This window comes from Leucoraja erinacea, chromosome 16 (assembly GCF_028641065.1).
Source record: "Leucoraja erinacea ecotype New England chromosome 16, Leri_hhj_1, whole genome shotgun sequence".
NCBI classification, from domain to species: domain Eukaryota; kingdom Metazoa; phylum Chordata; class Chondrichthyes; order Rajiformes; family Rajidae; genus Leucoraja; species Leucoraja erinaceus.
In genome coordinates, this window is record NC_073392.1 from 27,271,044 (window position 1) to 27,283,150 (window position 12,107).

General features: G+C 39.5%; 1 protein-coding gene across 2 annotated transcripts in view; it reads right to left on the minus strand.

Moving 5' to 3' along the window:
• Positions 1-12,107, minus strand: part of zgc:174906 (uncharacterized protein LOC571548 homolog) — a 60,426-nt gene that overhangs the window by 22,291 nt on the left and 26,028 nt on the right. For both annotated transcript variants that reach the window (XM_055647982.1, XM_055647983.1), the window contains 2 exons: positions 10,491-10,772; positions 8,387-8,692 (listed from right to left, as the gene is read on the minus strand). In XM_055647982.1, coding sequence (XP_055503957.1) covers positions 8,387-8,692; positions 10,491-10,772 — 588 coding nt within the window. The remainder of the gene's footprint in view (positions 1-8,386; positions 8,693-10,490; positions 10,773-12,107) is intronic.

Here is a 12,107-nt window from a genome sequence, read left to right on the forward strand (position 1 = left end):
CATATGGACTCAAAATGGATTGAGGCAAAACTTGACAGATCTTCTAATACAAAAGAGCGTACTTTGGAAAAAAAATAATCTATTTTCTTGTATCACAGTTCACCAGAAGAGATAATCTTAGACAAGAAGCCTTGCGTTGATTATTTTTATGGGTGAAGATTTAATGAAAAATGGTGGTGTTAAGCACAACTTTATATGATCCAGAATAAGTGATGCGACTTTATGACAATTATTAAAAGAACACTGAAGAAATCAATGTAAGAATGCCAGAAATTGATAAGGAAATATCAGTTGGTAGACTTCTACCTTAATCACAGAACAAAAAGTTCTATGGCAGTTATACACCTAATGAATTACTCATTCTAAAAGACTCAGTTGAGTTTTGTTCAAGCTAATCTTGACTGAATGCAGGAAATAAAAGCAGGAGTAACAACTTGGCTCCTGTCGATTTGCCATTCAATTAGATCATAGCTAATCATATACCCTCTGTGTCATTTTCCTGCATTCACTGTACATCCATTGAATGCCTTAGTATCCCACAATCTATACACGAGGCAGAAAAGAACAAAGAACTCCAAGAATCAAGAATCAAGAGAGTTTATTGTCATGTGTCCCAGATAGGACAATGAAATTCTTGCTTTGCTTCAGCACAACAGAATATAGTAGGCATGAATACAGAACAGATCAGTGTGTCCATATACCATTGAATATATATATATATATACACACACATAAATAAATAAACAGATAAAGTGCAATGGGCTATTAATGTTCAGAGTTTTGTTTGAGTTTAGTTTAAAAGCCTGATGGCTGTGGGGAAGTAGCTATTCCTAAACCTGGATGTTGCAGATTTAAGGCTCCTGTACCTTCTACCTGAAGGTAGTGGGGAGATGAATGTGTGGCCAGGATGGTGTGGGTCCTTGATGATGCCCCCAGCCTCTTTGAGGCAGCGACTGCGATAGATCCCCTCGATGGTAGGGAAGTCCGAGCCGATGATGGACTGGGCAGTGTTTACTACTTTTTGCAGCCTTTCGCGCTCCTGGGTGCTCAAGTTGCCGAACCAAGCCATGATGCAACCGGTCAGCATGCTCTCTACTGTGCACCTGTAGAAGTTCAAGAGAGTCCTCCTTGACATACCGACTCTCCGTAATCTTCTCAGGATGTAGAGGCGCTGATGTGCTTTCTTTATGATTGCATCAGTGTTCTCGGACCAGGAGAGATCTTCAGAGATGCGCACGCCCAGGAATTTGAAGCTCTTGACCCTTTCCACAATTGACCCATTGATATAAGCGGAACTGTAGGTCCCCATTCTACCCCTTCTAAAGTCCACAATCAGTTCCTTGGTTTTGCTGGTGTTGAAGCCAGGTTATTGTGCTGGCACCATTTGGTCAGTCGGTCGATCTCTCCTTTATACTCTGACTCATCTCCATCAGTGATAAGTCCCACAACAGTGGTGTCGTCAGCAAACTTGATGATGGAGTTTGCACTATGACCGGCTACACAGTCATGAGTATAGAGTACAGCAGGGGGCTGAGCACGCAGCCTTGAGGTGCTTCCGTGCTGATTGTTATCGAGGCTGACACAGTTCCACCAATACGAACAGACTGTGGTCTGTGAATGAGGAAGTCAGGGATCCAATTGCAGAGGGCTGCGCAGACACCCAGTTCTGCGAGCTTGGTAACCAGCTTGGAGGGGATGATTGTATTAAACAACATGATGAAAGATTTCCACGAGTACAAATAATGTCATACACAAGAAAGGGCAGATGCTGGTTGACAAAAAATGAACACACAATGCTGGAATATCACAAAGACGCCGCAGAATTTTGGAAACGTCATCCCGTCACCCATTCCTTCTCTCCAGAGATGCTGCCTGTCCCGCTGAGTTAAAGAGTGCCCACGGTAGACTCACGAGTCACTACGGTAAACTCACGGGCTACTACGTTCTTACAACGAGTTTAAAAGTTTAAAATGTATTCAAAATTCAAGAGTAAATTTGACTCGTGGAAATCTTTCATCATGTTGAAAGATTTTCACGAGTTAACAAGTTTCCCGAGTACCTGCCGTTAGCGTTACGAGTTCCGACGTTCCCATTACGTTATTTCTACGTGATTACCACGAGTTTGATTTGTTTTAAACTCGGGATCACTCGTGGGTGGACTCGCACCGTGAGACAGGGGTTTTAACAATAGAATGATGCACATACATCGGAAAAAGAAGCACAGAAGCAACTGATGGTTGAATAACAAAACATTGACTTCTTGATACTGATATTGATGTTACTTTTGCAGCAGATGCAGACAGGTTCATGGACTCTAGATTAAAATCAATATAGTGTTATACTATATATGCTGTTTTAGTGAAGCTAATTAATTTCAAGATTCATGTAGCACACTACTTTGTTATTTGCTTGCCTTTGTTCTGAAATGGTTGCGGGCAATTTGTCTTTAATAAACTGCTATAACATTGTCTCACACAAAGAGTCAATCACTTTGGACTGAGATAAGGAAAACATTCTTTCTTCAAAGGGCTATGAATCTTAGGAATTCTTTTCCATCAGGAACTGGACATGCTCAATCATTGAATACACTCAATACTAAGATCAAACACAAAGGGATCAAGAGATATGGGGATTGGACAGGAAAGTAATAATCTTATTGATTGTCAGAACAGACTCAAGAGCCAGTATGGACTAATCCAGCTTCGCTTTGTGCTCACATCAAAGGTGGACGTAGACCTTGGTAAGAAATGCCACACTATCATACAGTTTCTACTGGCTGATAGAATAAAAAGTACTGAATATTTAAGCAGGATGCCAAGTTTTGCAAAAATAGAGAAGGTTAATGGAAAAAAAATTAGGAACAAATTAAAATGAAATACCCAATGAAAATATAAAGCAGAAAGAATGGAAGATATTTGATTTTTCATGTAGCGAGGCAAGTGAGATGCAAATAATCTTCTATGAATTAAAGACACTTAATATTCCAGTGGATTGAGATGAGAAATGGCGATTTGGTAGTTAAGTTTCTGAACTAGCAATCAGAATTCCATTGTGTATTTGAATCCTAGAAAGGCAGCAGGGCATTTAAAATAATTAAATCAATTGAGAATATTTCAAAACAGGTAGTCTAAAAAATTCTAAAAAAGTTTGGATGCAAAGTTGCTTTGCAAGAATCAGACACTATTTATGATTGTATTTGTATTCTGTGGGAAGTATTAGCGTTAAGCAGATATCAAGTGAGAATCAAGACATCGGTGGTTAAATGCCGTTTTGCAAATCTTGATCTGAATGAACAGGGAAGTTGAGTCTGTGAATATTGCAAATACTCAGCATTCAGGGAAAGAACCAAAGTTAAATAGAAATGGCACGAGGCCTTCTGATGTGGAATGTATGTGCTGGGAATGGACATCCCAGCCCATCCCATTTTGAGTATAGGAGCAGGGAGGTTCCACTGCAGTTGTACAGGGTCTTGGTGAGACCGCACCTGGAGTATTGCATACAGTTTTGGTCTCCTAATCTGAGGAAAGACATCCTTGCCATAGAGGGAGTACAGAGAAGGTTCACCAGACTGATTCCTGGGATGTCAGGACTTTCATATGAAGAAAGACTGGATAGACTTGGTTTGTACTCGCTAGAATTTAGAAGATTGAGGGGGGATCTTATAAAAACTTACAAAATTCTTAAGGGGTTGGACAGGCTAGATGCAGGAAGATTGGTCCCGATGTTAGGGAAGTCCAGAACAAGGGGTCACAGTTTAAGGATAAGGGGGAAATCTTTTAGGACCGAGATGAAGAAAACTTTTTTTCACACAGAGAGTGGCGAATCTCTGGAATTCTCTGCCGCAGAAGGTAGTTGAGGCCAGTTCATTGGCTATATTTAAGAGGGAGTTATGTGGCCCTTGTGGCTAAAGGGATCAGGGGGTATGGAGAGAAGGCAGGAACAGGATACTGAGTTGGATGATCAGCCATGATCATATTGAATGGCGGTGCAGGCTCGAAGGGCCGAATGGCCTACTCCTGCACCTATTTTCTATGTTTCTATCCGTGATAAATATGTGGTCGCTATCAGCAAATAGGACATCACAGTGGCAGAGCTGCTGCCACACAACACACAGTGACCCCGGTTCAATACTGACTTCAGGTGCTGTCTGTGCGGAGTGTGTACGTTCTCCCCAGCACAGCGTGGGTTTCCTTCAGGTGCTCCAGTTTCCTCCCATATTCTAAATACGTGCGATTTTGTAGGTTCATTATAAATTTCCCCTAGTGTATAAAATGTGAAAACAGGATAACATAGAACTAGAGTGAACAGATGATCACTGGTCGGCGTGCACTCAATGAGCCGATGGGCTTTTTTCCACATGTTATCTCCGAGTCTCTGTAAATAATAGCATACATGAGTATATCAAATGGTGTAAAAGATAAATAACCAGAATGCAGAATAGAGTATGCAGTATAGCTATAGTATACCCTTGCAACTGCTAACATGTCGTCCAGTTCAACCTGTGGGCCATGCTCATCCTTCATGGAAAGTCTACTTTGGCGGACCAGGCGGAACAGATCTTTATGAACCAGAATACCTGGAGGAAACCCATGCAGTGACAGGGAAATCATGCAAACTTTACACAGACAGCATCTGGGGTCAGAATCAAACCTGGGTCTCAGGCACTGTGAGACAGCAGCTCTACCAGCTGCACCACTGTGCTGCCTTAAGTCATGAGTTGACTGCAAATTGTGGAATTATTCGCTGGAACAACCCGATGGAACGTCATGGTATAATTTCACTCAGGCTAATAATCAAATGCTCATAATAACATTCTGTTTCCTGACCCTAAACCATTTTCTTATCTATGTAGCCTTTTATTTTATTCCATGCCTTCAATCTTGCTGTGAAGTTCATCATGTGGTGTTTAGGATGTTCGCTCGTTCATCTCTTCAGTTATTTGATTTTTTTTTAACCAATCTATAAGTTAATTCATATTTATCCATGTGACTGTTAGTGTCCTTAAATATTACTATTTTCCATATGGCATGGGAACACCATGGTAACAGGCCTTTCGGCCCACCGAGTCCACGCTGACCATCCATCACCTATCCACAATAGTTCCATGTTATCCAACTTTCTCATCCACTCCCTACATACTAAGGACAATTTAGAGGCCAATTAACTAACAAACCCACACGTCTTTCGGATGTGAGAGGAAACCGGAGCAACCGGAGGAACTTGCAAGATCCTCACTGACCCGAGGTCAGGATTGAACACGGTCTCTAGTGTTTTGAGACATGAGCTCTACCAGCTGTGCCACTGTGCCACAGTTATGATGAGAATCTCCATAATCTCACTCTTACTTTCTTCAGCAACGGGATGTGCTCTGTCTGTCTGGTGATATAAGCCTTAAGTAAATCTGTCTTTCCCGTGACTCCTCATTATTTTACCCTTTTACAATAACTGTGACAGCAGATGTATCATTAATATGTCAGTCCTGATCTCTGCTTCATAAATAAAAACATAGAAACATAGAAAAATAGGTGCAGGAGTAGGCCATTCGGCCCTTCGAGCCAGCACCGCCATTCAATATGATCATGGTTGATCATCTAAAATCAGTTCCCCATTCCTGCTTTTTCCCCATATCCCTTGATTTTTTAGCCCTAAGAGCTTTATCTCTCTCTTGAAAACATCCGGTGGATTGCCCTCCACTGCCTTCTGTGGCAGAGAATTCCACAGATTCACAACTCTCTGGGTGAAGGAGTGTTTCCTCGTCTCAGTCCTAAATGGCCTACCCCTTATTCTTAATCTGTGATTCCTGGTCTGGACTCCCCCAATATGGGGAACATTTCCCTGCATCTAGCCTGTCCAATCCTTTAAGAATTTTATAGTTTTCTATAAGATTCCCTCTCATCCTTCTAAACTCCAGTGAATACAAGCCCAATCGACCCATTCTTTCATCATATGTCAGTCCCGCCGACACGGGAATTAACCTGATGAACCTACGCTTCACTCCCTCATTAGTAATAATGTCCTTCCTCAAATTAGGAGATCAAAATTGCATATAATGCTCCAGGTGCGGTCTCACCAGGGCCCTGTACAACTGCAGTAGGACTTCCTTGCTCCTAAACTCAAATCCTCTCGCAATGGAGGCCAACATGCCATTAGCTTTCTTCACTGCCCGCTGTACCTGCATGCTTACTTTCAGTGACTGATGTACAAACACACCCAGGTCTCGTTGCACCTCCCCTTTTCCTAAATAGGTCCTCAATCAGTTCCATTCACTCGTAGCACCTGTTTACGATTTATGTGCTGCCAGAAGATTGGGTTCCCTTTTATTTCTATTTGTCTACCCTCATATTTTGTCTTCACTTTTTATTTCCTTTGCCATTCCCCTTCTGATCTTTTTTATAGTCAGACTGAATTCTATTTGCATTATCAACCTGACATCTGCCGTTCATTTTCTTGACATGCTCTAATCTCATACATAATCGAGGGCACACTGCCCTAGGTCCTTTGCCTTTCCCCGGTAGTGATGTTCTTCTGTCTTCGTCACAATTTGGTAAAGAAACACATCCTCAGTTATTCACACTAAATGTGAATATATTGTACAGGCTGCATGTTAGACTTCTTTTCTGAAATTTAGCTCAATTGGTTTCAAAACTAAATTTCAAAAGCATTTTACAAGGCAGATTAACGTATCCATATCAAGGTTTGACATCAGTGAACAAAGGAAGTATTTTACCAAGTTTTGATTTTTCATGTTGTTTTGTGATGTAGATCCACCTCCTACACAAAATAAAACTATTTTGCCTTGCCTTTAAAACCTCTCATTCTATTATTCTGGACTGTATTCACACAATCGTCACAGAATAGTGAATCTACAGCACAAGTCTATACATTATTTTCAATTATATCCATATATATTTGACCATTACTCACACAAAATCTGAAATCTGAATGTATGTTATTGCATGAAATCACTATATAATCCTATTATATATAAGGCTATTCAATTAAACTAAATCTACATAATATTATTTGCCTCACCGCTAGTATGAATAAAAATGTTTGTGTCCTCAAAATCTTCCAGAATGTTTATCACAGAATGAGTTATGTGATGTTTCATATAGTAGCAGTTTACAGCAAAGAATAAAGACCCATTCAACTCTTCATGTTGGAACCGTGGTCTTGGCTACTAGAATGCAAAGTAAATCCCACTGATCTGCTATATTCCCATGAATTTTAAATTACTTTGTTTAAAAAAAATAAAAAATTCTCCCTTGCAAGGAGTAGAAACAAGGAATTGCAGGTGCTGGTTTACAAAAAAAAAGACACAAAATGCTGGAGTAACCCAGTGGGTCAGGTAGTATTTCTTGAAAATATGGATAGATTGAAGTCTGAAGGGAGGTCCCAACACGAAACATAACCTATCCATGTTCTCCAGAGATGCTGCCTGACCTGCTGAGTTATTGTAGCACTTTGTGTCTCCCTTGCAGCAATCTCCCACTCAGTAATTCCATATCCAGAAAATCTCAAGTAAATATATTTCTCAAACTTCATTGCTCCATGAATTAGGAATAATTTTAAATTGATAGCTGCTTGTGACTGGAATCCAAGTTTGGCAACTTAAATTATGAATCCTATTTAAGATTCATGAAAATGAAATTGTTTACAACTGATGATCTATTTCTCTCTGTGAAAGCAGCATCATTGGTGTCAAATTTACAATCTAGCAACCTATGTTTCAGTAACATACCACAATAATTGTATTATAGGATGTGTAAGATTGCCTGAGTGAATAAAACAAATAATTTTAATTCTGATATAATAATGTTATTCAGTAGAAATTTTTACTGCCCTATATAATAGTCTCTCACTTTTTATATTACTTACTTCTTCATCATCATATTATTCTACTCATCCACCCACATTTTTTCTTTAGCTTCTTCTTAAGTGTAACTGTGCTTTTCACCGCAACTGTTCTACACAGTAGATTCCACAATCCAACTACTCCCTAGACGAAAAAAGGATTCCCCTGAATTTTTTATTTGATTTATTAGTAACTATCTTTAGAGTCCCACATGTGGAAAATCTTCCCATGTTGACCTTATCAAATGCATAAAAGCCTTTCAACTTTCTTTAAAAGCTTAGATTGACTTTACCAAGCACCTCTCTCTTTAAACCTCTCAAGACCTCTATCTATAAGGTCACCCCTAATGATATCCTCGCTTTGATACAGTAGGTATCTTATTTGCATTAATTAAGTTCAAAGTGACATACTAGTTGAGGAAATTGAAGAGGAATTATCCAAGGATTACTTCTTCTTTCATGGTCTAGATTTCTGTTCTCACCTGACAACTCAATGTTTCATGAAAATGGCTTCAAGTAAAATAAAACTTACTTTGTTTCCCTTTTGTTTTCACATTCTTCTCCTTGGATTTTGGCTGGGCTGCATCTGTGGCTTGTACTGTGGATACTGTGGGTTGTATTTTCTCAAACACTTTCTTCTGTTTGCTGTAGTTCAAGATTTTCATTTGCTTCAAAGGAGGCTTATAACTTGCCTCCAGCTCTTCTGCTTGGGAATCCGATGGGTGTTTCACCTCCAGAAAAGATTGTGGCTGCTGCATTGTCCTCCCTGGAATCTCAACCATACAAGAGTCTTCTGGTTTTCTTAATGTTTTGTGCTGGATTTTCTTTCTCTTCTTCCCTGCAATTTTAGTTCAGAATTTATGAAAACCCAACAAAGTAGTTTGTTCTCGTGCTAAATTCATCAGTACCATTTGGGTGCAACAAGCAGAATATGCATTGACTCCATATTATTATAGTCTCCTACTCAACGTCTAGTACATATTTTTGTTTTTTTGTTTAGGGACAGGAGGGACCACTCTCAGCTATGACAGCATTCTTGTTGCTGGCTAGACCTTGCTTGATGTCAGAATCCATAAAGATCTACAATGGGAGGGGATGCGATCAAGCCAGTTAACTACCCACTGAGTTATTTCAGCACTTTGGTTTTTTTCTGTAAACCAACATCTGCAATTCCTTGTGTCCAACGTTAGCTGTTTTGACAAGGCAGTGAGAGGTTGAAAATGTACGTGTCTGTGTTTTTTAATTACATCAGGAGATTTAGACATCGTTGGAGGGGCCAGGATTTGTTAGCTATATATTTGCCTTGAGAGAGTAGTAGCGAGACACCTTTTGAATCATTGCATTCTATGTGATGAAGGCGCTCCCACAGTACTGCTGGGAGGTTTCAGGAATTTGAAAAAGACATAGCAATATTTTCCAAAGTCAGCATGATGTTTGACTTGAAAGTGAACTTTATATAATTAAATTCCTACATATCCGTTACTATGGTCAGCGGTTCATGATTGCAGGTTGGGAAATGCTATCAAAATAACATTAGCATGTAACTGCTCCATAGCTTATCAATGTTGCACAGAACAATCATGTGGAAGCAGCTGAGCAGATGTGAAAGAAACCAAGTTTTGCAGTGAATAGTGTATAGAAGGTATATCGTGCAGTCTACAGAGTAGTGAAATGAGATCTCTATTGTTTGGATACTTGTTAATGACCTTAGCTTGGGATAAGATTTCAATTGCAAATTACAGAGGGGTTAAAATATTGTTATTGGTTCCTTGATGTCATAAACGGAACCATTGAGTCCAAAGGTCAAGAATTTTAAAACACTAGCTCAGTCATAACTGGCTATTGTGTCCAATTCTAGGCAGTACACTTTAGGAAGGAAAATGAAGTTTTGAAGAGGATTTGGGATTAATGTACTGGATTAATGCACTGAGTTGGATGATCAGCCATGATCATATTGAATGGCGATGCAGGCTCGAAGGGCCGAATGGCCTACTCCTGCATCTATTTTCTATGTTTCTATGAGGAATGACAGTAATATAAATAGATTGGAGAGAATTAATTTGTTCTCATCAGATCAATGAAAGCCAAGAATAGATAGGAAAAAAATAAAATCATTAATGCTTTAGATAAAATGCAGAGACATTATTTCCATGGTTTAAAGGACACTAACCAGAGGAAACAGATTTCCAGTAACTGCAGACTGAACCTGACATGAAGAAAATTTCTTCAGACAGAACTAATGGTTAGGACATGTTGATAACTACAAAAGGCTAAAATCACTTAAAATTATGTGATATGGCAACAGAGTGCAGAAGTGAGATTAATTATATTGGTCTTCAAAACGTCAATACAAAGCCAATAGATTAAAATACATCCTTTTATTTACTACTATTATTTCTATAGCAGAATCAGTAAACCACATGTTTTGCAGGTGTCTCTGCCTGTAATTATTACCGTAGCCGCTTAACCATCACTTTGCTGATACATTCTAATGTACATCAAAGAATATAGTGCCTTCAACAATAGACACCTGAGCTTTGTAACGTTGCAATGTTATAATTTAAAGCAACTCGACAATTAATATAATGTAACATGCATTAGCCAACCAAAACCAGTAATGGTTGTGTTTCTCTTACCTGTTTGTTCTCTGGTTCTCGTGCAGCTCCTTCCTTGATTTTTACCAGCTTTATTTAAAGCATTATCAATGAACCTCATGATAAATTTAGAATCATTCACGCCCAATTTATTTTTCAACTCCTTCCTGATGGCACGTAGTTTTCTATCACGCTTCTTTATGAATTCTTTCTTCAGATCAGTTAGGGTAGTTTGTGTTGCACCTTTTACATCAATGCACAGATAATCAATATTCTGGAATTTGGATTTTTTTAAGATTGGAAGCATATCATCAAGTGAAAAACCTGATAAAAGAAAGTGGAATTACAAAATGAGTGCTGATTCATTACACAGATTCTTCTAATATAGATGTACTGTATGTACTAAGATTTCTCGATAGAATTGTAGAAATACAGCTGGTGGGAAGCTTATAGGAAGTTATAGGGAGGTTTCACGGCAGTCGGGTCATGACCCATGACCTGTACTGTTGCTACGCTATGCCAAGTGGAGTACACGCGATGAACTACAGGTAGGCACTTATCATTGTTTCCAGCGTAGCGGGCCTGTTAAAACCCGCTGAAATTGTCAATTTTTGCGCTGTAAATAATGATGGAAATCGGGATAAGCGTGTGAGACATTTAGCCTACGTCAGAATTCCAAAAATGAGGAGAAACGACGGTAGATAGAAGTGAGAGCTGAAGGGGCAACAACAGCCAAAGTGCTTGGTGAACATTGGCCGTTTGCTCACTGCATTTCATCAACTAAGGCATCATTTGTGTTTTTTCTTGATTCTTTTGGCATCTAAAAAGTTTCAGAAGTGATAAATCTGGCTGTAATTTTTTTAAATCGCCCATGGTTCTCAAGTGGGTTTTTATATTCACAATATTTTCAACTCCAATATCTGCACAGCCAATGTTTACCAAGCACTTTAGCTGTTGTTGTCCCTTCAGCTCTCGCTTCTCTTTACCTTCATTTCGCTTCACTTTTGGAATTCTGAAGTTGGATACATGTCTCTCACACTTACCCTGACTTCCACAATATTTTTCAGCGCAAAAATTCAACATTTTGGAGGTTTTTAACAGGTAGGAAAGAACGCGTTTCTTGCATTAATAACATATACCGGAAGTGACGGATGTCCTCCACATGGATTGAGCGGCTCCGTTCGTCAAGCCCTATGACCCAGTGACCTTACGTACAACCCCTCTATAATAGAAATGTACATCCAAGGATAGAATATGAATTTAAAGTAGAAACTGAATTAGTTCAGCACATGTTTGCCAGAAGATTACAAATGCTTGATTTCCTCTTTCAATACAGGAGATTATTTAAATGTTGGTTATAATAAGAGAGTGAGTATGGGAAGAGGTTGGTTTTCGGTATTCCGACTGTGCATGCCCAGGCTATAGGTCACTGGAGATAAACATTGGAGGGAGCGGATCTGCTATGTCTATCTTTGTTTATCAGACCTTCGTTTAAGTGAGTGCTTTATGCTTCGTGCTGCTCCACTGGGTCGGGGTCGGGCGCAGGTCTCTAGCATCGCGGGTGTAGCCGAGTCGCCGCTGGGCCAAATGGAAGGAATTTAATGTTTAATACCTGCAAATTAATGGCCATTTAAATCAACTTGCGAGTGGGTTTTTCTG